The 27,985-nt window shown below is 43.6% G+C and overlaps 1 protein-coding gene and 1 long non-coding RNA gene across 15 annotated transcripts; one reads left to right on the top strand and one right to left on the bottom strand.

Annotated features, from left to right (window-relative positions):
* Positions 1-22: 22 nt before the first annotated feature.
* On the bottom strand, positions 23-15,628 carry NDUFAF6 (NADH:ubiquinone oxidoreductase complex assembly factor 6). 11 transcript variants are annotated; one of them, XM_068672296.1, is made up of 9 exons: positions 15,500-15,628; positions 11,707-11,810; positions 10,690-10,812; positions 7,940-7,996; positions 6,542-6,644; positions 5,584-5,717; positions 4,292-4,393; positions 670-726; positions 23-169 (listed from the first exon to the last, which is right to left on the bottom strand). In XM_068672296.1, exons 2-9 carry the CDS (start codon positions 11,725-11,727, stop codon positions 41-43), a joined length of 726 nt encoding a protein of 241 aa, XP_068528397.1. In that variant the 5' UTR covers positions 11,728-11,810; positions 15,500-15,628; the 3' UTR covers positions 23-40. The 11 variants fall into 11 exon arrangements, with proteins under 11 accessions (XP_068528397.1, XP_068528395.1, XP_068528401.1 ...); XM_068672294.1 differs by lacking the exon at positions 15,500-15,628 and adding an exon at positions 15,231-15,465; XM_068672300.1 differs by lacking the exon at positions 15,500-15,628 and adding an exon at positions 15,231-15,361 and having other exon boundaries at positions 11,711-11,810.
* On the top strand, positions 13,512-27,934 carry LOC137851311 (uncharacterized). Of its 4 annotated transcripts, none has more exons than XR_011093115.1 (8): positions 13,512-13,650; positions 14,149-14,265; positions 18,392-18,631; positions 19,924-20,028; positions 20,179-20,224; positions 22,652-22,779; positions 23,303-24,911; positions 25,362-27,934. It is a non-coding gene; the product is annotated as an uncharacterized lncRNA (long non-coding RNA). The 4 variants fall into 4 exon arrangements; XR_011093117.1 differs by having other exon boundaries at positions 26,109-27,933; XR_011093116.1 differs by having other exon boundaries at positions 23,303-25,482; positions 26,109-27,933.
* Positions 27,935-27,985: the final 51 nt, after the last annotated feature.

Below are 27,985 nucleotides of genomic sequence, written 5' to 3'. Positions count from 1 at the left end.
AAAAAGCAGCAGCCTGAGAAAATTTCATATTAAGAAAATTTTAATATGTTTTTTTCCAAGATCTAATATATAAATACAACGGTAATAATGTACTCCTCTTTTGTAAGCTCGGATGAAAGATATTGAAGTCCACCTTCCGTATATTATATAAATAAGCATCTAAAGCAACCTAGAAAAGAAAAAAAAAAAAAAGCTTAGTCCATATGGTGCACACAAACAATTGGGCATTAAATTTAAAAAGTGCTACATGAACCCGAGAAGGAACTGCAAAAAGGCTTGACAGTTTGCCTGTTTTAGCAAGTGGCAGTGTAACCATCGCATTCAAAGGATGCAGAGAAAGCAAATTTTGAGAAGAGAAGCACTAATTTCTAGTAGACCAGCGAGCAGTGATAAATATAGACAAGGATTTGGCCCCTTGCATTAGACAGGCTATGAATACACAGACACCTTTGGAGAAATTACGTAGACAAAGAAAGATTGAAGCATTGATCAAAGCTACAAGGTTCCACAGAAGGGAACATTACGACTTTCAGAAGGTTTAGGATTCACATTCTCCCACAGCCATGTGAAGCATTAGTTAGCAATGTTTAACGTGGCGCACTCTTCTTCACAAACACACTAGCACAAAACCAAGGCTGTCATTTCACCAGCGCACGATATCACACCCACCGTACAGTAAAAAGCAGGATATGCTTTCGCAGGGACTTTCTTCCTGAAAGATCTAGCCTGAAAGTAAATGGGGTAAGGTGAGGGAAAAAAAAAACAGAAACAACTCATCAGGAGAGTTTAACGTTTCAGATTAAACAGCAATTACTCCGTATGGATTTAGAGCCAACAGAATGAGCTTTGTCCCTGCTTACTTTGACATACTGAAGCTGTAATTTTTCACTACGTGCAAACCAGCACCATCCCTCACATCCCTCACCCTATGCAAAAGTAATTACACGACGTATGTAATGCTGGGAGACGCCTGCTACAACTCTTTCATCTTTTGACAACCTTACAGTTTACGTAATAAAGAATAAAACAATGTAAATTAGCATCCCTCGCTCCTACAAAGTTCCAAGTTGCATCTGATTTAATAGATGTGGCAGAGCGATTTTTTCCCCCACCAAGTAATTCTTTGCATCCCAAGGGACAGAACTGAGAGAAGACAAGAAATGCCTTTCTCTGAGTCTTTTGTTCTGGACCTTTTTGGTCCAGCCTTACCATCGGTCCCAGAACTTCAATTATGCTTCATTCATATTCATGGCACTCTGAAAGTATTCAGTCTGTGCCTCAGGTCCTCAGTGTCTGTGTGTAAACAGCCTAAACCACAGTTGAATCAGATCTACAGTTTAAACACACGTACGACTCAGCTACCTCTAACAGAACTGAAGCAAACCTTCCGTAGTGTTTATTTATAAATAGTGAGTCCCTTCTAGTTTTGCCCTTTCTTTTGCTAAAACAAACAAAAAAGCCCTTCACAAACACTGATGAGTACGTGTGAATTTGTTAATTTTCTAGATTTCTTCTAGAGAAATCATGGCTGAAACTTTAGGAAGGAAAAATACTGAATCTTTTCAGAGGGCAAATTATTTTAAAACTTTGAGATGAAATAACGTGCATATATATAAATGGAAAACTATGCTCCTTGATCTTACATTCTAGCTTACTAATTGTGAGATGAAAAAAAAAGAAAGTAATCTTGCTTGGTCTTCTTAATTCAGAACGGGTTTGTATGATTGTCATTTAGAAAGCATGTTATCTTCCCTGCTAAACTGATATAGCATAGCTGCAATAAATTATGATAAATGCTTTTTGCATTTATCTTTTATCATAAAAAGCACAGGAGACCATCCTAGAGGAATGTGGGAGACACTGCTTAAGAGAAAAAGGGGGAACGAATAAAGCCAGCTAGTACATTTCAAAGGGTTCACTGTGGGACCGACACAGCACTTCTGTTATATGCTTTTATTCTAATAAAACACCAAAGTCCTAAAGAAAGCTGCAATCTTCATTATCTTATTTTGCCCTCTGCTGGTCATTGGCAGCAGTCTCAGGAAGAGCTGACCACGCTTCAGAAACTTCTCTCCCAAGATTAAGCACCGTATTCCTACAATATGCTTTATCTAATAGCCCTGGGACTTTTTTTTTTTTTTTTTTTTTAGTAACTTGAGATTGTTTCTTTTGATTAAGAAAGATGGATGATAACTTATCTTCATCCTCCAAAACAAGTGCCAAATTCTGACCTGGTTAAGCCCTCTGCAGGTTTAAGCTTCACTACCCCCCATAATTCCAACCAAGGCAGATGGTTGGAATGCCACAGAATAGATGCATTTCAAGGCACTAGCCCATTACTTTCACCCCAAGTGTTGAAATCTCCAGAAAACATTGCCTGCAAATGCCTATTTCGTCCATTAGGGGAGAAAGTATCTTTATCTTTGCATTAACAAAGACCATCTGATCATTAATGAGGCTAATACCCTACTACTACAGCCTCTTAATGCCAGTCTCAAGTAGTTTGAACCCTCTAGAGACTCCCCACCGCCCATTATTCCTCACTGATGCTGATGGAGAATGGGGCGAGTATTCAGCGAGGAATTTTTTTTATTAAGATTATTAAAAAAGGATGGGGAGAGGGTGCCAAGACCAATACTCAATTGAATAAAACGCTAATTATTGCCCTAATCTGTTTTCTTTCTGTTCATACATTTCTTTATAGTCTTCAATTACACAATCACATCGCATATTTCCATAGGAACCTCCCAGTGTGCATTTGGGCAGGGCAGGAAAAGAACTCAGGTTCTGCCTTAGTTAAAGAACTGCCTTAAAGAACTGGATTATCTCTGTCCCCAAATCTCCACTCAATACCAGCAAACAAGTTTTAAGCAGCTGGACAGCAGCTACACATTGCTTATTTTCCTTGCCTCCCACCACTGATACGAGGCATTTCAGGCCAGGTGCTCAGTGTTTCTGTAACCACAATCACAACCCGATTCAACAAGTTTTTTACAGCATGCACTGCAGGTAGAGCTGAAATCAAAAGGTTTCAGCTTAAATATCAAAGATAGCGGGCAGCTGTGACCTTGCATTTTCTTCCTCTGTTTTCTGCTTCTCAAATGGGATAAACAGTTTCCTTGGGCATGTGCCAACAAAACCAGAGACAGCAGGTGAAACAACATGACCAGGAATGCACCTAATTATAAATAGTCTGTATTAAAAGTAATGACTGAGGCCGTGTATCTGTGACAAAAAGAATTACTCAACTAACTGCATTTGAACAACAACAACAAAAAACCTCAACTAGCTTACAACTCATGGAACAAACGAGGGATGCCCCATTTTACCTTCAGAAAAATGGGAACGAAGGGCTCTCCTCCTTGGACTGAGGAAAATACTATAATTATTTCAGCACAGCTGGCCAAGTTGGGGAACGAATCCTCCCTCCCCACACACTAAGCAGCAGTTAAAGCCAACGCGCCCTGCTTTCCTGGCAGCCATCCCACTGCGCTGTGCAGATGGTACTTCACCAGTGCCTCCTGCGGTGCTGATCCCATGCTGGCGTATTCTTGCACTTATAGAAGTCTGCTGGAAGTTTCTCTCCCAGCAGTAAGGCTTTGAGGCAGTATTTATATGCATGCAACTGGACCTGGCAGTGAGAAAACTGTCTCCTCTACATCTGTACAGACGGATAAATATCGTATTCACACAGAAGTAGCTGTAAAATATTTAAATGTTTTGTGTTTCTTTTTTTCCTTAAATTTGAACATCTCTCAAAGTAACTAAAAGCTTAAAATATCTGAAATAAAGTATCACACAATCACAGAACAGTTTGGGTTGGAAGGGACCTTAAAGCCCACCCAGTCCCAGCCCCCTGCCATGGGCAGGGACACCTCCCACCAGCCCAGGCTGCCCAAAGCCCCATCCAGCCTGGCCTTGAGCACCTCCAGGGATGGGGCATCCACAGCTTCTCTGGGCAGCCTGTGCCAGGGCCTCACCACCCTCTGGGTGAAGAATTTCTTTCTAATATCTAATCTAACTCTCCCCTCTTTCAGTTTAAAGCCACTCCCCGTTGACCTATCCCTACACCCCCTGACACAGAGTCCCTCCCCAGCTGTCTTGTAGCCCCCTTTAGGCCCTGGCAGGCTGCTGTAAGGTCTGCCCAGGGCCTTCTCTTCTCTAGGCTGAACAATCTCCAGCCCTTTGATGCAGCTCTAAATCTTCTAACAACACAATCACAATGTTCTGTAAAAGGTTAGCATCAATTATGTTTATTGGAAAGAAAAAAAAAAAAAAAAAGGAAACTCACATGTTCTAGGTGAATATGGGCCTGGCTGGCAATGTCATAAATGACATCTCTCACATTTTTCTCTTGCTTGCCTCTTATAAAATCCTCTTGTGAAACGCCATGCTAGACACAGGAAGGAAAATCAAAAAGTAAAAACCCTTCAACACATATCAAAGTCTCCATTTTAGCTTCACAAAAGATAAGAAACCTCAAAAGCCCAGCCCAGCAACCAAACTGCAGGCATACTGCTGAAAGGGCCTAAGTGTGTTTTGCTGCTGCCTCCTCCCTGCACCACCACCACCCTCTTTTTTTTTTTTTGGTCACTTAGAAAATAAAATCAAGAGAACAAAAAGAACAGTTGGTACTGTTTTTTTCTGCATGAACTCTGCAATGTTCAGACATGAAAACTGCACAAAGGCAGGCAGGTAGGCTCCACAGGAGGTACAGCTTCAAGTGTAACTCCGCAGTACTTGCCAGCAGCTGAAATGCTTGCAGGATGCTCAGCCTGTACAGAAGGGACACAAGCTGTCTGCCAGTCTCCTGATCTTTAGCTACGCAGTCTCACTGTAAAACACCCTCCCCAGCAAGGATGACTGTGAATTTTCAGGCTCTGGCTGAAAACCAAAGAACTTGGAAGGCCTCCCGTACCACCCAGTCCCAGAAGGGCTGAAAGCGGGGAGCAGCTCCTTTCTGCAACCCCATAAACCCAACCTACTTCAGTGTCTGTGCCTTTTGCAGGCTACTTAAAGCTAAAATACTACTGGATTTAACACAAGTTTTTAAAAAAAAGAGAGGGAGGGAGGAACAAAATCACCCTGGAGTTTCATGAAGGTCACTCCTCTCTCCCCCCAGAAGATATAAAACCATGACAAGTAGGTATTACAGGGCCACAGCAGAAACTGTTGTAAGAACAGATTAAGAAAGGCATTCTGTTTCATACAGGTTGGAAAAGACCTCTAGGATCATCGAGTCCAACCTTTAACCTCATACTAAAACCATGCTACAAAGTTCTACATCCACGCGTTTCTTGAAGACCTCCAGGGACGGTGACTCAACCACTTCCCTGGGCAGCCTGTTCCAATGCCTCACAATCCTTTCGGTGGAGAAATTTCTCCTAATATCCAACCTTACCCTTCCCTAGCACAACTTGAGGCCATTTCGTCTTACCACCTGGTGCCTGGGAGAAGACCCCAGTTTTGTTGTCCCTTTTTTTGGCACGAAATCTCTGTGCTAACTAAGTATGACCTATCTAGCGTTGAGACAATTATTTGAAACATTTTATTGTTCAGATCCAGGGAGCTCCTTTCTCTTACCAACATACAAATGTCCATGGGAAGAACGACCTTTCGTCTTGCGCTGTGGTAGGGAGTTGCTCTTAAACAGGTAACTATGCCGTGCGCTTTCCCAATGTGACTGGCTGCGTGGTCGGCGTGGATGTCCCTCACACCTGAAAGTGCAGAAATAATGTTTAGAAACACACTGCCAGGCCTTCTCAGGGGTCTTCCTGATGTGTATTACAGCGCTATTTAACTATTCAGCTAACGAGCATACTGATCCATGATAGAACTGCCTACGTTCGTGAGGACGTAGGAGAATTACATGGATTTATTTTGGCAATGGCAGCAGAAAGCAGACAGGCTTGGAGGAATCAATAGGTTTAACTTACTGACTGGGCAACTCAGGCTTTGCATAAACTAGGGATGAAAAGAAAAAAAAGTCTCGAAGAATAAGAGTTAATGACTCACGCTCAGCCTAAGCACTGATATTTAATCTACATTTAGGAAGCTGCGAGGATTCAGACCCGAATTTACAACATTCCCAAGGGAATCTTACAGGTTTGGAAGTCAACTGTTCCAAGACAGCCAGTACAGATCACAGCAATACAGAACAGTAGCTGCGGAGTAACTACAGCACTTTGTGTTCTGCCATGTGGGACAATCAGAAAATGCAGGAGAGAGCTGAACTTACCACACTCCATAACAGGGACAAGAAAATAGAAGACATTGTTAAGAGAAAGAACAATGTATGAAACTACATTTTCAACGAACTTTCCATTAAACAGCTGCTAAGGAAAGTGCACAGTTTTAGGAGAGGGGCAGTTAAGATTCCGGGTTTACGGCTGAACATTAAGATGGTGCCTGAATTGACAAATTCTACTGAAATTAAACCTTGGTGGAAAAAAAGTGTTTGTTTGTTTGCCTTGAAACATCAATAAATATCATACCGGCACTAATAAGTCATCAACAAGACCTAAAAAGGGTCTGCACCTACCCAGCATTTCCAAAGTGAGGTACAGGAGAGCGCTCTGCGTGTTCTCAGCATACGTCTCAAGCTCCTGGATGTTCCTGTATGCTCTGTCATCCAAATTCTTCTCCTGCAATTTGAACGCAAACCTTCAGTAAGAAGTACATATAACTGCTATTTCTGCAAGTTCATTATTGTACTCACATTAGACTAATCTGCTATTAGAAACAAAGGACAAAATTAAGAGATAAACGGAATATACACTCAGGTAGAAACAGGCATTAAAACCTGTAGCTACTCTACCATAAACTACATGCAGCTTCAGCCAAGTCCAGGTACTGGAGAAATTATAATTTTTTTTTTCCAGAAAAAAAAAAGATACAGCCAAAACAAAGTGATACAGAGGTGCCCATTTTAATACCTTATTAGAAACTGAAGCAGAGAGAAATTTAGATAAACAGGAATATGTTCTTTCTTTAGAATATGCACACACACACAAAAAGCAATCCATCAAATACACGAGTTTCAAAGCTGTATGCAAACAGCCCAAAAATATAAAACCCTCCAACAGTCTTCCTGTCCTAGTAGCTACTGTGGTTAAAATACACCAGTTTTGAGATTTAAAAGCTCTGAAGCCTTTCAGTCAATGACTCGCAGAGTGTTGCTGCTATTTTAATGTTCTGATTTACAGCAGTGTTCAGCAAAAACTCCACAGCCACAAGAGGAATAGGCAGCAAAGTGTGGCAGAAAGGTTCAAAGCGGTCATTCCAATTTTGAGGTGTTATTTCCAAGACTCATCATAAGAGAAAGCCTATTTAGGGGCAAAATTACATGGTAATAAGAGAGGTGAGAAAGAATAAAAAGGTGCCAATGAACGGGGCAGGATTGGAACGGCACAAAAACAGACTATGAATGAGGCTTGCTTCTTTTATATCTTCGTTTCCTTTTCTAATAAAATGCAGTTTTCCAAAGTTCTTAACAGGTGAATAAGAAGATCTTACTGTTTAATCTCATCTGGTAGGACTTCCCTCACACACAGAAAGGTATCCCAGCATAAGTCACAATGGATTTACAGTGGGGGAAACCACTGTAAATCACAAACAGAGGCCAACAATAGAAATCATGGGCACAGATACACTGGTTATCAGAGCAGAGAGCAAGAAAGGTGTAGACTCACAAGCTACATTATTAAAATTTTACATGGATCCTATTAGCCTTTTTGGCCAGAACGGGCAGAAATTATAAGTAAGAGCACTAAAGAAGAATTAAAAGGAAATTAGAAAGTACCATTATCAGGAGAAATACCATTGTCTGGAAAAGATTAATTACTTAAGCTCTCGTTTTTACATACAAACTCATAAAATTAAGGGGAGAAATTCTAATGTGACTGAAAACAGAATCAGACTTTGAGTGCTAAATACTTACTCTTTCATCAATGATCTTCGTGAACCACATTTTAGTTAAGTTATGCCTCTTGACAGCCTGAAAAATATCAAATAAAACATTCATGTTTATGTATATAAAACGATGGTAGTACTGCATTCTGAAGGTTGAAAGATATTTTTTAGATTTTATTTATTTATTTATTTTAGATCTTAGTGCTGATTCAACAAATTCTGCTTTGAGAAAGTTCCAGGGACAAAAAAAAATGACAAATTAAGTTACATCTGCAACTCAGTTTTGCTTCTTACTCATTCACCTTAGATACGATTTTGCAAATAAATCGGTCACAGAAGGTCAAGAGTTAAAGAACCAAACTGAGTTCTGCTCAATTTGCACATTATATCTATTCTGAACCACTGTCATCCAAACACACCCTCATTTTTCAAGTTTTCAATAACTGCAACAGAAATGAAGAATTAGGCTCTTCTTATGTTCAAAATGGACATAGAAGCAGGAAAAAAAATATATAATCGCTATCTAGGATTATATGAAAGTCGCTGAGAGTTGAGCTATTAATAATTCTAGAAATATTTTTATAGCCTATTTATACATTTTACTGGCATAAAACTCTCAGAATCCAAATATAAGTATTCTGGAATATACAGAGCTTTTTTTTTTTAAAAAAAAAAACTTTTAATGTGATGAATTAGCATTTTTTTCCTGGAAAATCAAAGCTGTCTTCATACAAAGTCAACAGTGAGAACACAGGATACATAAAAAACGCCGTGCCAAAGGCATGCTAGTTCTATTAACAGCTCTGCAACACTTAAAGAGTTCAGCCAACCTATTTCCCAACATTACTTTCTAGGAAATACAGTGATATTCACAGAGATTTGTGAAGCTGCACCCTTTAAACAGGTCATTCTTGGGCATTTGCTGAAATACAGAAATATGATTTAGAAATATGAGAGGATTTTCTCGAGCGCAGAAGTCACCAGGGCAGGCTGTGCTGTTTGCTTGTTACAGGGTTCTGCAGTGGTCAGAGGTAACAAAGCTCCTAAAAATAAGCTGTTGAGAAATAATTCAGAAGTTATTTCGCAACCAATTCTGTTTGGATTGCCTCTTGTTGGTCTGCCTTCAGAGAAATCACACGTAAGGTCAATTCTTACCAGACAGATGGGCCATTTCTTTCTTCCACTTCAAAATCAATTTTCTGCTTTGTGAGAAAGGACTATGACTGTCAGAGCTGCTGCAAAGGGCTGCAATTTGTATCTCGCTATCTGGATGATTTATATCTGAAGGATGTTTTTTCTAAGTTGAGCTTCAGCTAATGAACATTTCTGCCCTCACTGATAGACACACAAGCAGCCTGAAATTAAAAGTGATGGAAAACATATATACAATCATACCCAAAACTGACTTGTACCTAAACTACTCAGACAATTAAATAAGAGGACATCTTCAGAAACAAAAGTAAGCTGCACATAAGCAAGTTCCTCCTTGGAAAGGAGATGAAGGCATTTGGGGAGAAAACCGTCTTGTTCCCAGGCAGTTTGCCATAGGCTGGAACGGAGACAGAATTAAAAAAAGGCACAGAGATGACTGACATGCAGAACTACCAATCCTGCATTTTAATGTTTGTGTTAAAGATCCAGCCAGGGTGATACTCTAAGTCCTGTAACTTTGCAAAACGGCTCACAACATTTGCCAGTCTTCATCCTAGCCGTACAAACATTTTGTTACAGCACAGATTTTGTATGAGCTGGAGATGCTTATGAATAGCTCTGGTCTTCCTGAAAGTGCCTATAACAGGTGTTTTTCCTTTATTTTACTTCTTGGCTTTACCTGGCTTTTCTCTTAGTTAAACAAACAGCACCTTGTTTAAATCCAATTTTAACCTGAGTGCAGGTAGACAGGAACAAAGGCTCGCTTATTTTTATTTCACATTTGAAGGAGGAACAATCAGGGACAGGCCGCAGTTTCGGCACTGCTAAAACTCATTTAAAGATTTGGAAAGGACTCATTTTTGTGCTCTCAGAGGTGCAGCAGAGCACGGATGTGAAGCCAAGATGGCAACAAGTTAAACGCTCCAACCCCACAAGAACTGTGTTGTTCTAACCCCGCATTAGACAAAATTCAGCTTTTCCAGTCCAGGAGCTCAGAGATCCCTACTTTGAACACAAGTTCTGATCTTACAGAGGCCTTACAGAACTTGCATATGTTTAGAAGTTAAACTCAGCATGACCCTGAACACCTGATAGCTACCAACTGAATTCTGACCTGCTCTGAGTGGGAAGTTGGACTAGCTGACAGCCAGAGGCCCCTAAAAATTAAATTATTCTGTGATGCTGAATCAGCATCGAGGGGAAAAGCTTTGGCTTCTCCTCATACACTATTTGCTAGATCAACCTCTGTGCTGAGTTTCCTGCCTTTTTTTAAACTTATCTCCTCAGGCAGGACTAGAATTAGCTCAGGGAAGTTTACTTATACATTTCACTTGCTATCAGCTTTCAGTCTACCACAATTTCCTTTGCCCTTCTCCTAAACAGCAGAAAAAAAGCAGTCAGTTCACAGAAGTCTCCAGGTAGGTCCCACCTAAATATTCTCCTCTTCCAGCTCTGTTCGTAGGTACCTTACAACATCACAGACAGACATACACACCCTTTACATTACCTGTCTGACATAAAATAAAGCTGTCAGCAATGCAATGCAGCAGACACAAAGCAATAGAATTATTTCTCAGAGCAATAATCTGCTCAAGTGAATTTTGGGACAATAAAGATGTATTTTACCCTCCACAGTGCTACAGCAACTGGCTGATGGGGTGGGTTATCGCAGTATATATCTTCCACAGCTTTCCTCCAGAACTGCATTCGCATCAGACCGGTGGTCTTCTGAGTTATGGAGTCCTTGATCTGGAAAGGATATACCTGGAGTGAAATTCACAGCCTCCTTAAGGCACTTGGGTCTGTCCATACTGGAAAGACAGACACAGGACGGTCAAACTCACTAGGGGAAGGGCTCAGAATTTACGTTTAGTCCTAGTAAACTGTATGAACACTGCAGAGAGTAAATAAAAATGAAACCTTCACCACAAGCCGACTTTGAAACCCGTGGAAATGAATTTCTGGACAACTCCCACCTTGGTTTTCTTCTCTTGGGAGAAGAAGCAGAGATAAGAGCGGTGAGGGAGCAAAGCCCTGCGAGGGCTGCCAGGAGCACAGCCCACAGAGGGGTTGCTGGGTCAGCACATCTCTGGGACTGCTCCTTCCTGGCAAAGGTTGCCAACGGTTGTGGTTGCCCCAGCAGTTTCTGGCCGCCCTGCAGAAGTGGGAGGGTGCAGCCACTCCCCTCCCACAGCTCTCCAATTCCAAACTTCCCTCCTGGAAGCATTCCCCTTACTTAACTCCTGCCAGGAAAGACCTGGGACGGGTTACATCATTCAGGTTTTTGACTGACCTTTTAACACAGGGGCTAGTTACACTTCCCTGACCCAACCACTGCATTTCAAGCCAGGACACAGGTGCAGTTACATCATAGTCGCAAGGATCAGCCTGTTTGTTAACACTTCATTTCAAAAATGAAGGCATCAACGAGTCAGAAAAGCTACATACATGAGCAGAAGAAATTGGGGGAAGCTGGCTGCTCCCCAAGGGCCATTCCAAACCAGAAATGTGTATTGGCTTCTTTATTCATTGCCCTTTCTAGTATGAAGAGCTAAATCTCAGCAAAATGCCAGCTACTAGTGTAATTTAGGGTCCTGAAACTGTTCCTTCACATTTCCAGAGATCACAAGTGTATTTTAATACCTGCCTGAGCCAGTTCCACATTGAAGGCTCTTAAAGCAAAAGCAGAGGTTCGCGATTCCGCAGGCAACAGCAGAGAGCACAGAAACCCTTCGTAGTCACGCTTTCTATAAAAAGGAAAGAAAATACACCCATTATTTATAGCACCATGTAAATCAGGCAAGCTGTTGCTTAGTACAGAATTCCTAAAAGAGAAGGAAAGTTACAGTTCAACACTCTGACTCTGCAGAAGTAGTAGCTTTTAAGCTTATTTTAAAATCAGGCAAGCTCTGAGAGAGGGGGGGGATGCAAGCTGAACGCTCAACACACCTCTCAGATCCAGATCTCAAGGTATTTGGCTGAAGGCATGGAACAAACCCGTGGCAGAACTGCAAATGGAATCCAGATTGTCTGACCTCCAGGCTTCTGCTCTAAACATGCAGTCAAATTTCTTTAAAAGCTTGTGCTGGGGGGCCTGGCACGAACATACCTGCTTAACCACCAAGTTTTTGTTTGCTAAAAGCATAAAAACTCTGTGCTGCAGTGGCAGCTTCACAGCAGGTAACTCACTGCCAATCCAAAGTGATATGCTTTCATTTGACCACTTGGGTGTGCCATTAAATTAAAAACAATCAGGGCACGTAGAGGACGATTATAAATCGCAAAATCATTCATAACTGTAATGACCAAAAGCAAACTGCTTGTTTTGAACAGTGTTTGTGTACCTTCTGATAAACCTGCAACTCAATTCTTCATTAGAAGAAAAGCAGCAATGCCTCCAGAATGGAGAAGTAGGTGTCAAGTTAAACATTTACTCATTTTCAACAAGTCTGCCGTTCTTAAATGTCCTCCTGTTTCTTTTAATGTCGGCTTAAAACAGAAAAAAAATAAAAACATAAAAAATAAATAAAACCAGAGGTTTAAAAAAAAAAACAAAACTAAAACTAGAGGTTAAAATCAGGGTTGCTACTTTTAGCAAACAAAAAGGAAATGAAATGTACTGGTTTCTTACCCCTACAACACACAGCAGCTTGATAGCTAGCAAATGCTTAGAAGTTTTCTTAATACTCGTGAAACTTGTTTTCCTGATGCAAAGCCACAAGCATCAACGTGAAAACAGCATTTGTGGATTTTAGCAGGCTTTAAAGGCCACATTCATAATAAACAACAGATGCATCAAACCTCCCCCAGTTCAGACTCCTTCTGAAAAGAAGAGAGTCTGAATCAGCTCAAAATCCAGCTTTTTTTTTTTTTCTAAACAGACTGTAAAAATACCCAGTATTGCCCAACCTGGGCAGAGCTGCAAGGTTTACAGCCACTTTTTCCAAGTCCCAGGGATGCTGCTTGCCTGGGTTGTTCACACAACACAGAAACACCACTACCTCCTGAAAATACATTTCAAAAAGCAAACAGCAGCACAAGGGAGGTGTTTGTCTTCCCTCCGGTAATCTTCTTCCAATTACCCTAAGCTTAAAGATTGCAGGTACCAGAAAAAAAAGTTAAAAAAAAAAAAAAGAAAACACAGTAAAGTGTGAATTTTATGTTGACAGTGCCCCCTTGGATATAACAGAAGAAAAGCAAATTTTCTGGAACCTTCAGCGAAGCCTCAGCATGCAAAACAAAGTTCATAGTGGTGCAGATCATGTTGCAATCCAACTCTCTGTGTGTGTTAGGGTAAGGAATAAAGAAAGGAGGGAACTTCAGGTAGCCTGCTATTTAGTGTTTCATAGTTTCCCTCTAAAAGAAATATAAGCTTACATATTAACCCACAGTAGGAAAATTTTATTATGACCGTTACTGGTCTTTCAGTGTAATTAAAAGTTTAGAGTCTTCAGAAATTCTTCCACATTGTAAAACTGAGCAACATCATCAGGTTTTAAGTTTGTCTTCCAGAGCAGACATCATCAACAGCAAGAATTGGGAAAACATATCTACTACAGAAAAATATTTTGAATCAAACAGCTTAAAGTGAGTTTTAAAAGACCTATTTGAACTGCAGCTTCAATTAAATGATGCCAAAAGCATAACCACTTTTCATTTTGCTTCTGTAAATGCTCGTGTATTTTTATAAGCATTTTTTTATGTTTTAATATAACATTAAAACAACAAAAATGTTTAATAAGAACAACAGAAAATGCTAACCAGCTTAGCTTCGGTGACTTGGGACCTAACTATTCTGTTCACAGTTGTTTGTTACTGAAAATATTTCAACTGTATATATGGCTTGTACACTCAGCCTTTGATCTCCTGAGTAACTGGTAAACCCTGGGCAGAGTAACCACAAAAACACAGCCACAATCTCTAATTTTATGAACTAAACCACAGCCTGGCTGTGCACACTGAGGCACCTGAAGAGGTCTGCAGCTTGCTGCTTCACTGAAAATGTAAGGTCGTCACATTTCTCTCCATTAGCTGTCCCACTTCAACCATTACTGCTGACCACGAGTGACTTTGTGTCTTTTACAGCTGTCACTTGGGAGATGACCATCCTGTTCCACTCCTTCCATACACACTTGGAAGCCTTCTCTGCTTTCATCAACAACTACAGTATGCAAATAGAAACCAGGAGCCTTTACACAGCAGGTGGGTTTCTTTCTCTAACTCTACCTTTGAACTCTCAGGGACTAGGAAGCAAGCAGAGGGTGTTGCACATCGCTTGCAGCTCCAGAAGCCAAGTGGAAGCGTCCCTGACCTGAAAGCCGCCAGGCTGTGCTCCTGCCCCTTGGGCTTTGACCAAAGGCCCAATATTCTGGTTTTTGACCAGAAATACTTTAAGGTCAGGGCAGCTACTTCAGGTCTGTCCAGCTGGGGGATTTCCTCTGCTCATTCTTCCAAGGAGTCCTTGGAAAGTCTGACCACTTCCCAGCAACCCAGACCTGAAACCTTTCCTGCTTATTTTTAAACGCCCGTGTTGATGATCTTTCACTCCGTAATCTCAAACAACGAAATGGAAATGCTCAATGCTTCAGGAAGAAAAGCAGCTGTGAAAGAAGGAAGAAAAAAATAACAATAATAACACTGTTTACAGACTAAATGAGCCTTGCAGTCCCAATATTTATCCACCGCGGGCTTTTATTTGCGGCCCCGATATGACCGAAGGGGAAAAACACCACAAGAGGAGCAGGGCCCGGGCGCTCCGCGGGGCACCTCAGGACCTCGCACGTCCTCCAGAAAGGCGGCCCCACAACGAAAGGGGCCGACTCAGCTTAGGATTTCCTCATCCCCATCCCGGGGCCGGGTCCCCCTCAGGGCTCGGGGCCGGCTCCCCGGCTCTCCCCACCCCTGAGGCGGGCAGGGCGGGCGGCGGAGCCCGACCTCCCCCCCTCCTCCAAGCACTCACCGCAGCAGCTCGGCGCAGTACTGCACCTCTCCCCCGGGCTCCGGCCGGCTCCAACCCGCCGCCACAGCCGCCCTCCCTTCCCTCAGCCACGGCTGCCCGCCCAGGGCCCCCGCCGCCCTGACCAGGCGGTGGCTCGGTGCCTGCCTCAGCCCCGCCACCGCCATGGCAGCAGCCGCCATTTTGCCGCCCCGCCCCTCCTGTCGCTCACCTCTGCCCGCGCAGCAGGAGGGGGACGGCCCCTTCCTCACCCCGCAACCGGGGCGAGCACTCTGTAAAATGGCAGCTTCTCCAACAGGGCTCGGGGGTTGGGTTGATTTTTTTTTTCCCCAAACGATTCCCTCAGTGAGGGTCCCGCGCCCTCTTAGCTTAGAGGCGCTGGGACAGGACCCTGAGGTAGCCCCAGGGGGAGCGCGGCTCCGTGAAGTGCTGAAGGGTCGCAGGCGGCCCCGGTGTAAAAGTGGTGAAAGGAGAAAGTACCGGTAGATGGCACCCAAGAATGCCTTATTTCGGTCCAGGGTTTTTGGCCCTGCAGCCTTTTGTTGTCCTGCAAATGGCTTCCTCGGCGCCGCCCTGGCCTCAGTTTACCCCGGCTCCCGGGGCGGGCGCCGCTGGCACCGCTTTGAGCTGAATTCCCCTCAAAAAAAAAAAAAAAAAAAAATCCGGAAAACCCGGCACTCACGTGTTTAAACCCTACGAATCTGAGGAGTCTGAATGATAAAAATACCCCGTTGGAGCAGTCCCAAGCTCTGACGGGCTGGGCACAGCAATATTTGTCCCCAGGACATGTTCGGGCAAGGGAGCCGGCACAGCACAACACGGCGGTGGCACATGAACACGGGGACAAGGGAGCCCTGACACACTGGGATAGGGCTGGCATCGCCAAAAAACACCTTAAAAGCTTCCAGGTGCAGGCTGGGGGACACTGCTTGTGCTGGATATGGTCCCTCTGCAGAGCTAACTCACATCACAACACGGTCGTTTTAGTCCTGTAGTCACAGTCATGTTTGGCCTTCAAAGTTTGGCCTCCCTGAGGATAAGCTAACAAATTAACAAAAGTACCAACACGCTTAAGAGTTATTTCATCTTAAAACCTTGCCAGCCCAACCTGTGGGTAGTTATTAGTAGAAATAGCAACGGGGCAGTTTTCCATCCCCAGCCTTGCCATCCTCCTCCCCAGTGCCAGCTTTGGCCTTCATTTAATACTACAGGGAGCTGATTCAGGGGGTTAAAACACCAAAAAATTCACTGCTTGCTATTTTCTTGAGGAAGTTTTCTAGCAGTTTGGTGTTCTGAATCAGTTCACTACGTGGTCAGGTGAGGATACATGCCAGCACAGGGAATTGGCACGATCAGGAGACTGTGAGCTGGAAAGTGAGTAGGATCTCCCTGATCCGGGGCAGTAATATCCACGTTCATTTGCTTAGCTGAAAATTATTGAAGCCACACAGTAAATATGGGGGAGGTTTTGAGTGGGCAGTGACATTCGAGTTACAAGACATCTGTTTGGAAGTGAGAGCAAGCCTTTATTTTGTGTGATGACAAGACAACAAAGGGCAGAGGAGGAGAGGAAGGCTGGGAACATCACTCCAGCATTATTTGGTTTCTCGATTAGTGGCTCCTGTGGGTTTGCCCTGAGTCTTTCTTCGTCCCTTTCCCTCACTTCTTTCCCTCAGCTCTGAGGTTCTCTTTGTCTTGAAACTCTGGACCTTGCTTTAAACCCTTGCTATGCCTTGAGCAGGATTTATTGTTTGTCAGGGCACCCAAAGGAGGTCATTTAGCTTTGGTAGATTTCTGGGTGGAGGCTGAAACTGCTGTTGTTTAAGTTTTCAGAGAGAACCCCTAGATAAATGAATCCAGCTCTTTCAGCTGCTGCCAATTCCTGGCAGAAGGGTTACATAAACATACTCTAAACCCCAAGGGTATTATAAATAAATCTTATAAAATATTAACTTTTGTTAATCTCTGAATGAACCAAAATGGTGTTAATCTGATTTAAACCCTTAGTAAGAAAAGAATTAACCAGGTATCTTATAAAAAACAATAATCCTGACCTCTTTCTCAGTTCACTGCATTTGTTTCTTGCCATTCTGTACCTTTACTGTTCTCATTAAATTACACTTTCTTTTTTCCTTTAAACAAATATTTCACATATCATGTATAGTTATTGAAAAGCTTCTTCAAGTCTGTTTTGGTTCTAGCCAGTTAGACTTTTGTTTTGCCAGTGTAGTGAAAAGAATGATTTAAATTAAAATTTAAGCTTAATAAGGAGCTTCTATGATTTTTTTAATGATAGAATTGTGTTAAATAACTCATTTTGTGGCTTTTTTCAATACTTCTCGCAGAAGCAGAAAGATAATGTTCTTTCTGATGTGTACTTATAAATTATTTTGTCCAGCATATTCCTCAGATAAAACTCTGAAATCCTTGGGCAGAAATGCTAGTGACAGCAATGACTGCTTTAGGAAGAAATATGTCAGTTGTTGCTGTATTATTGAGTTTCTGGAGGGAAAAAAAAAAAAAAAAAAAAAAAAAAAAGAGTCAGAAAATACTGATCAGTTATATCCAACCCTTGTTAAAAACATCCAGATATTATTTGTTACCATATAAATGATAAAGAGAGAACCTCGGTTTTCTCATGATAGCCAAACAGAGTCTGAAATACAGGAGGCCTACATTTATTCAAGTTCTTGTACCTAAAAAGTGATCATACAGAAGAGAATGGGAAAGAAAGAGACCCACCTCAGCATATCCTGCAGGCTGGAGGCTCAGCTATTCACTGGAAAATGGGATACCAACACCAGCACCCCTAAGAGGTAGTGATGAGAGAAGAAATAAGAAAAGGGATCTGACAGGTATATTCTCTGCACTTGCATGAGCAAGGACATATTTTCTTTCTCTCATTTTCCTCCTCTGAATATTCCTGGATTCATTCCAGTATGAGAGTTAAGGAAAAATCTTTGTGGAGTAGCAACAGTATTTCCTGTCCAGTTGCATGCCACAATGAACAGGCACATGCAGTTATTTTTACCTGGACTCCTAAAAATATTCAACCAAAAACCTTTCTTTAAAGGAGTGCACTAACAAAACATGACTAACAAGACATGACTAACTGCAGTCGTTCCACTCCTGGCCACAGAATAATGCGCTCACACATGTGGTAACAAGCAGTGGGACATTTTCAAACAAAGTTTTCCCATTTTACGTGGTTTAAACCTCTAAGTCCTTAATTGCAAAGTAGATAGAAAGTTCCAAAAGGATGTTGCAGTTTTCATCTTTGTTGCTGCTGTATGTTTAATTCTTGTGGTTTTGTCTGTAGATAAATGTGCTCATAAACCTTTGTTTATTTCTTGTTACCATTTCACTCCCTAGCTTCAAGCACAAAAGAAGATTGTAAAAGATGCTGTACAAGGGACAACAAAGGTCTCAGAACTATGAAATGTGAGGACCACTGTGTGCTTCCCTGGCTGTGTGCTGCAGGACTGAACTGACTGTCCTACAGGGGGAAAGCAAATGGCTCTTTTTTTTTCATATTCACCAACAACTTTGCCCTCCACTGCACTCAGAGGAATTGCTGCTCATCTGACATTCTCAAGCCTTCTGCAGTTTCACGTGAGGTTCAGTTTTACTCCCATGGGTAGATCTGTCAATGCACCTTAGCTATGCCATCAAGCACAGGCTAGATATTGCCAGCTTCCAATTATTTCTGATTCAGACTGCAAACTTGTGCGTGAAACAGTGGGTATTTGGGTTATGCAACTGCTGTTGCATGATACCTTTTGATACCTATCTTTTGTAAGGATAGTCTCTTATCTCCTTTTAGCCAGTGGAGTAAAACAGGACTTTTGTAGAGAGAAATTCAGAATAAGGACACAGCTTCAGCACTCAGATCACCCCGATTAACCTCAGTCTCTCTACTGGTTGTAGGTGACTGATCCTCTGACCAAAAGCCTTTCCACAGCTGCACTGCGTTCTCTGAACACACAAACAGGCAGAAGCAGAACTCGGTGCCAAATTTTCAAGAGCTTAGCACACAACTGCCCAGCTTCCACTTTGACATCAGAGTAAGATTTGAAGAATTGAGGAGGCATTGCTAGTTACCTACTTAGCTAGTTATCCTTTGAAAATCCAGCTCTCTGTGGGGACGGTGCGCTCTCTGTGGAGATTTGGCTCTAGCTTTTCCAGAGCCACCCTAAAAGCCGAGTTCTGTCATGAGAAGAGATGACTTATCTGTCTGCCCTTGCGCAGCAGCGCAGGCCCACACAAACACAGCTTGGTTCCATGTTGTTGCCCGGGGTGATATCAGATGCAAATAACGTGAGCATTTGAATGGAATTCACCAAGTGTATGCTTTTAAGATAAAGTCGAGCCAAGTCCTGCTGCTGCTGCTGCTGCTCTGGATGCAAATGTATTTGTAATGAACTCTGGTTTTGTGCGTATCCCTTATCTTGCACCTGTTATCATCTTTGTTGTAAAAAGCTCACAGGCAGGCTTGCCAAATGATACGCCCCATCTGTGCTACCTGGATAAACACTGTTAGCAAGAAACATGCAAACCGAAAAGCCACAGGTTCTTGACGGGCAGGTACCGGTGCTGTTGCTGTGGCGAGCAAGGACAAGGTCTTTGTGTTCTTTCAACAGGTTGCCCGCCTCTTCTTGTTTGCAATTCTTGTGAAGCTGTTGGGAGGGAGATGAGAGAAAGAGAGGAAGCTGGGGGTGTGCAAACTGGTCTTTGGCACGCAGCTGAAGTCAGTCGCAAATATAATGAGGGTTTCAATGGAATCTACAAAGCAAACGTGGTTTTGCCAGGGTCAAGATAGAGCTAAATGCTCGGCTGTGTTGGAAGCAGATGCATTTGTTGTCAATGTTGCTCTTGTTTATGTCTTTTTGCTTGGACCCCTGCAGACTGGACCAGCACCTGGAGAGAGGGAAGGTGAATAATGGGAAATTGCATCACTAGGATGTGTCCCTGGGAAGGCTGGGAAAAAGCGACACAGGAGATGTGGCAAGGTGAGAGTGTTCTAAGGCAATTTCAGCGAAGAAGCAACAGGAGGGGAGAACAGCTTGTTCCAGGAGCTTATCATGCTCCACTGAGATCTCTACATTTCCCTGTTGTTTTTTTGTTGTTTTTTTTTTTTTTTTTTTTTTTTTCCTTTCTAGGAACTTGCAGGAGGGAGCACTACTGAATAACCAGGGCACGAGGCTGGTAGGTTGAATTCTGAAGTCCTGTCACTCCGTTCCTGTGCCAACGTGTGTACTGCCTGTGATGGTCACATCTAAGAGTAGCTGATGCTTTGTGGTTCCTCGACCAAGTAATTTCAACAGCTATTAACAGCTATATATAACAAATATCTAAGTTAGCAGGAACCCAGGGTGCTATGAGACCCGTCCCAGCAGGGAAACGTCCCCAGGCCTGTTTCCACTTTGCCACCGGAGACGGAGGGGATGAGAGCAGCAGATCTCGGTGTTCCTGGGCACGGACCACTCCCTGCTCTGCCATTCCCCCTCTGCCTCCTGCTCCCTGCCCAGGCGTGCTGCTGCTTGCTGCCTTTGTGCGGCAGGGCACGGGAGAGGGTAGAACTTGGCATGGTGAGCACCCCGTGCTAGGCCCTGAGTTACGAGGGAGTTCATCCAGCAGCATTTTGCCGAAACAAGGCACAAATGGGGCATTTTTTCCTATTGCTGCCTGCCACGTAGGGTCTGTATCAACAACTTGGAAGGGTACCACGCCTTGACCCTCCCGAGGATAATCAATAACCTGGTTACTCTGGCAGAGGCCGTGCTGGCGGCGTCTCTCAGCACTTCCCTTCCACGAGAGGCAAGCCAGGAACCTCCTCCTCCTGTTGCTTAGAAAACCAGTGGCCTGAGGGGATCCCACTTCATTACGGCCAACCCCTGACCTGTCCAGGAACTTTAACCAGGCTCCAAACTCCTGCAGGGCTGAGCGTGCTGCCGGGCAGCTGAGCAAAACACCACAGATCTGCTGGCAGTGATACAGCACGGCGAGCACCCTCGCTGCCTCACCTATCCTCTTCTCTCTCCTTCCTCCACCAAAGCCCCTCATGGCAAGCACGAGGCTGTCCCCATTATTCAGGCCAGGCAGCCTTCAGCTTAGCAAGAGAGTGCCAGAATTGATGTTTAACCTTGTCTTTTTTTCCCCTCTCCTGGCCCCGGGCACGTGAGGAAGCTGCGAAGCAGAGCTGTCACAGGTAGGGACACTTCAGCAGCTAGCATCCCGCTGTGTTACAGGTGCTGCTCTCACTCCTCAGCCAAAATCCCTCCCAGCTCTGCTTGGCCAAAGCGATTCGTCTCATCTAGGGGGCCGAGGAGAGGGGACACGTCTGGGCAGAAACTGGCGGGAGGACTTCAGGGGATTTAAGTGCTGACATCTGCAGAGGGAGGTAGAAATGTTCTCCCCCAAAAGTGCCCCTCACCAGCCAGCCATAATAACTGGTTACAGCACTGCTGGAGGAACGAAATTCCTAGCTTTTCACCTAGCTTTTAGCCCTGCTTTTCACTTCTCCCCCTATTTTTTTTTCTTTTCTGGTGGTATGGATCCAAAAGCATTTCTCAAGCACCGCTTAAAAAGCAACTGTGTTCAAACCCACAAACAGTCCAGAGTCCAATTCTGAGCGCTGTAAATGGCCGTGCTAATTAAATGCAGCTAAAACACTGAAAAGAGTCGCAGGGCAGGCACGATCGATGACAAAACACCCTCAGAGAGCACAGGAGGGGAAAAAAAGTGCTGATGGAGAAGGGTGATTTATGGTTATTCTCTGGTTGCAGAAACAGAAGAATTATTGAGAACTTTAAAGGAGCTTTAGGGTGTAAGACTGACGACTAAAAACCAGGGGGAAGTAATCCTTTCTGCATCAGCGTGGCAAAGCTTCAGTCCTGGGAGGCAGATCAGTGCAGGACAAGGCTCAAACTGGAGACGCTAAGCTAGGGAACTTCTCTGGTCGCCTCCTTCCCCCTCGTTGCCTCTTCCCCACCCCCTCTTTAACACAAGGAAGCCGTGCACTTCGGTGTTTTCCACTTCTCAACTCCTGGAGCTGAGCTCCCAGCTGCACAGCCTAGCTCCTAACCAAAGGCTTCAGTGGTGGGCAGCCTGGTGCAGAGCTACAGCAAGTTACTGTGTGCTATCCTGGAGTCAGCAAGTCATGAAAGGTGGCCGCTCTTTGCATTTTGGCATATGTAGGGGGTCATTTTCCTGTCTTTTATCCTCTGTAGGACTTTGTAATCTCTTAACACAAAAACTTTTTGAGATCCATCCATTCGGGGAATTCACACACAACTGTGAGTTACTTTGTGTTGTCCCCCCTGTAACCATGTTAGTAATTAAGTAAGGAGAAACTTTTCTACCATTTTTACACTTTCCTACAATCCAAAAGCACTGTATGAAGAGGCAGCCACTTTACCCCAGAAGTAATACTCCAGCACTTCCACTGCGACACAGGATGGCGATCTGTGAAGAGCTGACATGTGGATTTTTGAAACTTTCCCGTTTCTTTTGGTTGAATGGAGTCTGGATGATCACACTGCCGTGTTTGGACAGTTAGGTTATTATATGACCATCACAGGCGGTAATTAACGTGGTTGTCTCACTCTAAAGTTACCGTTTTCTTTGTTTCAGGAGGTTTCAGGCAGCAATTACAGCAATTGGATGGCACTCGGCTGGCCGGTCTCTAGCAAACGCCTACCATGAGTCAAATCAGCAGCAGAATGTGGCAAGTGTGGTGGTGTAATGTCATGTAACAGCAAGTCAGTGTCTTGTTCTAATGTTTTAATGACAACCCTCTGAATTGGAACAAGTTTTCAGAAAGTGTTTGTTATTCACACATAATGATCTGGGCTGCAGAAATGCCCTGGGGAGGGTAGAGCTAATAAAATCAGCAGCTAGTTAGCACAAACTTCTTCATTTAATTTTATTGTGCGGAGGGCAGCACAGTTTTCTCACATGAGAAAGGCACTGCTGTTGCCTGGAAAGTTTCCATACAGCCTTGCAGCTTTTGAATTGCTCCGGTCAAAGGTGTCAGTCAGAAGTTTGCTGCAGTTTCACCACTGTTGACGTGAACGTCTGTGTGTATTTCATGGCTTGGCTTTATTTGAAAAGCAGCGGAGAGCTGTAAAATATCAGTCATTAATTCGGCACCACTTAGCTGCAAAATATTAATCATTAATCTGGCATTGTTGCCAGGTTGGTGCCCTAATTTAGTTGTTCTTGATTGTAAAATAATGTATTGCAAATGAAATAGATGATCGCTTTTCATTTCTTCTGTTGCAGGGATGCGTTTAAGAAGCCATCTCTTATGCACCCTTCCATCTGGGACATTAGCAAACCTGCACAGCTCGGTGAGACGCTGGTGCTGCCTGCTAGCCATGACTAACACAGCATGGCAATTACAGCAGAAGGAAGTTTAAAATCATTTTGTTAGTGTTTGGAGCACGAGGCTCATCTCCAGCCAGACCTCAGACTCTGCTTTCCACAACGTGAAGATCGCTGAAGTACTCTTATGTAAGCCTAATTGACACAATTAAAAGACTGACTCCTTACAGATGTGTGTTGCTGTAGCAACCTGGGGCAAGGGGAACCAAAGTGCCCTCCACACTCAGAAAAATAATATTAATCATAATAGGTAAAAGCACTTTATCCTTTTTACAAGACATTTGCTCTGGAGCCAAGAGCCTTAGCGTGTTGCAACAAGGATCACTGCACTGAAGCTGAAATAATTTGAAGGCGAGCTAAAATGCTCTCAGTAATAAGCAAAATTACACGGAGACAGAAAGATATTCAAATGGTGTCTAACCCTCCCGGGACGTAGGCAGCAGGATTAGTTGTTCAAGGCTTTGGTTCTGCTGCCACAGGAACACTGGGTGAAGGAAAATACCAAAGGCATCTGTGGATGCAGGATGAGGCCTGAACTGCTGAGCTTGGCCAGGGTTTGCCTTACCGAAGGGTCCACGGACAGGCTTTAAATCCCTTTGCAACATCCTCTGTTTCAGATGGGCTCTGAGCAGCTCCACGTTGTTGACAGAAAATGGCAACAAGTCTCCTATTTTCCCTGCAGCAAGCCAGAGCTGGAACAGGGCTTTGTAGACTGGATACGAGTGCCTTTATTCTTGACTCTGCTTTGCTTGTCCCACTGAAACCGCAGGTTTCATCCAAGCAGAAGTCTCTCTGAAGTGTCAAAGGGACCACACGAATTACCTGAGACACACGACTTAGGACTTGTTTTAATGAACTCTTTTGATGTAAAGCCAGCGATGTGTATTTTGACCAGGATGAGTGCGGCTTCAAATATATTATTTTAACTAACACAGTTTTTAACTTGGCCTTGACAACTTTGCAATTTAAACAGAGTCATGCTGTGTTGCTACGGAGTACAAGAAAAACCTGAAATCGGTGCCGACTGGGACTGAACAATCTGATTTCCATTTCCAAAGTGAAGAAGCAAGTGAATAGCATGGACAAACAAGCAAGTCTGAAAAAAAAAACCACCCAACAATAACAAAAAAATAAAATAAAAAAATCCCAACAGCAACAACAAAAAACCACTTGTCTTTTGAATGATCATTGAAAATACAGATGAGAAGGGATCTCAAGAAGCCATCTCTCCCATCCCACTCACTAGAGATGGATTCATTTTATCTCTGTTGTTACAGACCAAATTTTCTCTGATCAGTTCTGAAAAAGATTTACAATCCCCAGGCAATCTAGTTTAAGGCATCACTATCCTTATTTTTAGAAAGTTTTTCCCCTAATGGCTAACCAAAGTATTTCTGCTGAAACGGAATGTCATATTAATCTCTAACATCTTTGTTTCTGAAGGCTCCTATCTCTGTCAGGTTTCTCTTCACTAAAGCACGCACCCTCATTGCTGCAGTCTTCTCTGGTAAGTCGTGTTTTTCTAGAACTCCCATTGTACTCGTGGCTCTCCCCTCTAGCCTGATTACTGTTTTATCTCTCCTGAGCATGGTGCCCCAAGCCAGACTCTCGAAGCTCCAGCTAAGTTTTGCCAATATAAGAAAACTGGAAGAGTCACTTCAGGCACTTTATAGGTTCTGTGTTATAGCCTTGTCTCAGTATGAAGTTTGGGTTTTTTTGAAACACTTTGCAACCTCGAGAGCATTTCTGCAGCGCTGCTCCCTACCCATTTGCTCCTCAATCTGTGCTTTGTCAGTTGACTGTTCTTGACCAAACTTAAAACCTTGCATTTTTTATTCCCTAACAGCATCTTATTTGTTTTCACCAACAGTCCCAGATACGCAGTTCATTAATGATTGCATTCAGTTTGAATATTAAACTCTTATTTCTTCCAACTACTTTTTTTTTTTTTTTTAAGCTTTCTCACCCTGCTTTGTGCCTGGGATCTACAAACCTTCAGCCTTGCTCTAATTATAGTTGCAGAGGTACAGTGTGTTCATGTTCAGCCTGCACGTGGCCCTTCGCTTAGCCTGTTCCAGGTACAGTGGTGTGATTACAGCTGTTTGACCTGTTGCACCATTGGAAGCTCAGCCTGTCCTGATAATGGCGCAGTTATGTTTACTGTCCTTGCAGCTCTGGCAATTACATCTCATTACACCACTTTAATTATTCAAGCCCTGACGTTTCAATGATAATATTTAGAAAAATTCAGACACACAGGAAAAGAGTTCTTTCAATTCGAGTGTCTTTTACCGAGCTCTTCTCTTGAACTGTCTGTTTTCTCACAACACATTCCTCTCTCTGTCACAACCACAGCCATGATGTTTTTCCAAAAACCCTGGAAGACGCTCTCAGGCCCTGCTTCTGCCAGGATTGCTTTTATTAAAAAAACATTGCTAATACTTGGGCCTTTTCTCCACGTCGGAGTGAAAGATGCATCTTTAAAGTACAAGAAGTAGCGTGTAGTTTGAAGTAGTGGCACAAAGGAGACGAGTGGATGTCAGCACATCGGCTGTTTGGGTAGAGCCTCGGGAATACCGGGGGCTTGGGCACTGAGGGCAACAGCACTGTCACGTTGTCACACTCTGTCCCTGTCCCTCCCAGCCAGAAGTGCCGTGTTGGTGTGCATGGACAAGAACTGAATCCGATGTGTAACTCTCTCTAGGGTTCAGCCCTCACGCCAGCCCAACCACCACCCGGAAGAATAATCCAGGAGAAGTTTGCCTTCACCTTATCTCCTGAAGTTCTTGGAAAAGTTCTTCGACAGCCTACAATAAAAAGGGTTAAGAGCAAACGAGGCTCTTGCATCACTGCTGTGGCATGCCTGACTACCTGACCACATCCTACATACGAGGAACTTGGGCAGTTCTGTAGCCTGCCCAGAGCAGCACAGCAGGTTAGCCACTAAACCCGGGGCGACAGGTCTCCTGCCGTGGTGACTGGACAAGGCTGGAAACCTTGCTGGCATCCGGGGAGCCAGGCTGGGATGCAGGGAAGCCATACCTTACTGTGAAAGGAGACTCTTCCAGCTGGGAAGGGCATGTGGCAGGATCTGTCTCTTGCCTAGAGGCTTCATTAGCACTAATCTGACAGACACTGAGACCTCATTAATTTGTTGTTGTGCATAACCAGTTTGAAAATGCGATCCAAACAAAGCTCTTCAGTCGAATGTAATACCAGATCTGCAGTGGCAGTGACTCAGTGTGCAATGATGACTCTTGCACCTGGCTTCTATGAAATGCTTAGCACAACAGACAAGACCTCCCACGGGATTTACTCATTCAGCAGAGCTTGGCTGGCACCGAGCACTGGCATTCATCACCCGTGTCCTAGGCGAGCAAGGGAACCTGTCAGTAAGTGCTTGGGATCCCGGCGGTTCCTCCTTGGGTAAAGCACATACGCATCACACGCTGTGTATATAATTTACAAAATGCATACAGGTACACATATATTTGTGTATCTAATGTGCTGAAATTAGTTCTCAACATGCTGGCTAAGGATATTGTGAAGTATCGATTGGCTTCATTACCGACACAGTGCCTGGAAGCAGCACAGGCCGTGTCTTTTATCTTTTATCTCCTGGGTCCATTCTGAGTAATGCTGAGAAACCCTGGGCTCGGAATTTGCAACAAACATCCATGGCTGAAAAGGATTCCAGTGCAGAATCACACACATGGTTCTTCTTCGGATGCTGCAGAGACGGAGAGCTCTGTCAAAGATAATGGAAACTTACAACTGGGGGGAGGCTTGCGGTTGAAACGCAAGCACGTTTTAAACTGACCTGATTTTTTATGACTTGGTTGCTAAGCTGATGTTGCTAATTCCTTTGTAACTCATCGCAGCAAAACAAAGATAGCGCTCGCTATTTTAGGAAACATACGGATCAGTGGGAGAGCCGAAAGGAAACAAGGGGATAGCTGGTTGGGCTAGAAATGCCTCAGACATGTGTACAGTGTGTGTCCACAGATACTGTGGCTGTGCAAAAAAAAAAATCAATAAAGGGCTTTAAGCACGGCTAGCCACACAACAAAACATGCTCTGAGCTGACAATTTAAGGAGGAAGCTCTCCGCACACACACTTCTGTTATTTCATCACCATCTGTCATTCCCACATGATTTAAAACACAGATATGCTACCAACAAAGAGACCTACTTATCCCTTCACTGAGCATTAATCCTTACGAAGATAAATCCAGCGCAGGAAAATAAATCACGGCACCAAGGTAAGATCTCCCTGAGCTCGACTTGTAGTAGGCACAGAACAACTCCTTACTGACATGAAGCTGCAGCAGCTTTCCCCAGCACGGGTTGAGCACGCTGGCCTGTATGCTGACTGTGGGATGCACATCATCGTAAGATGACCACTGAAATAAAGAACAGAAAATTGAAGGGTTAATAACCACGTTAATAACCCATCAAACACTGATGTATTAGGAATTTCATAAATGTAATAAACCCAAGTTCATGCCAAAGTGAAAAATCCCCGGGTGTTTTCTCCTTCAGATGACAGGACGGCTCTCCTTGACGGTCTTAGGCAGGAGG

Source organism: Anas acuta, chromosome 2, assembly GCF_963932015.1.
Source record: "Anas acuta chromosome 2, bAnaAcu1.1, whole genome shotgun sequence".
Classification (NCBI taxonomy): domain Eukaryota; kingdom Metazoa; phylum Chordata; class Aves; order Anseriformes; family Anatidae; genus Anas; species Anas acuta.
This window is presented reverse-complemented; position numbering and strand designations above follow the sequence as displayed.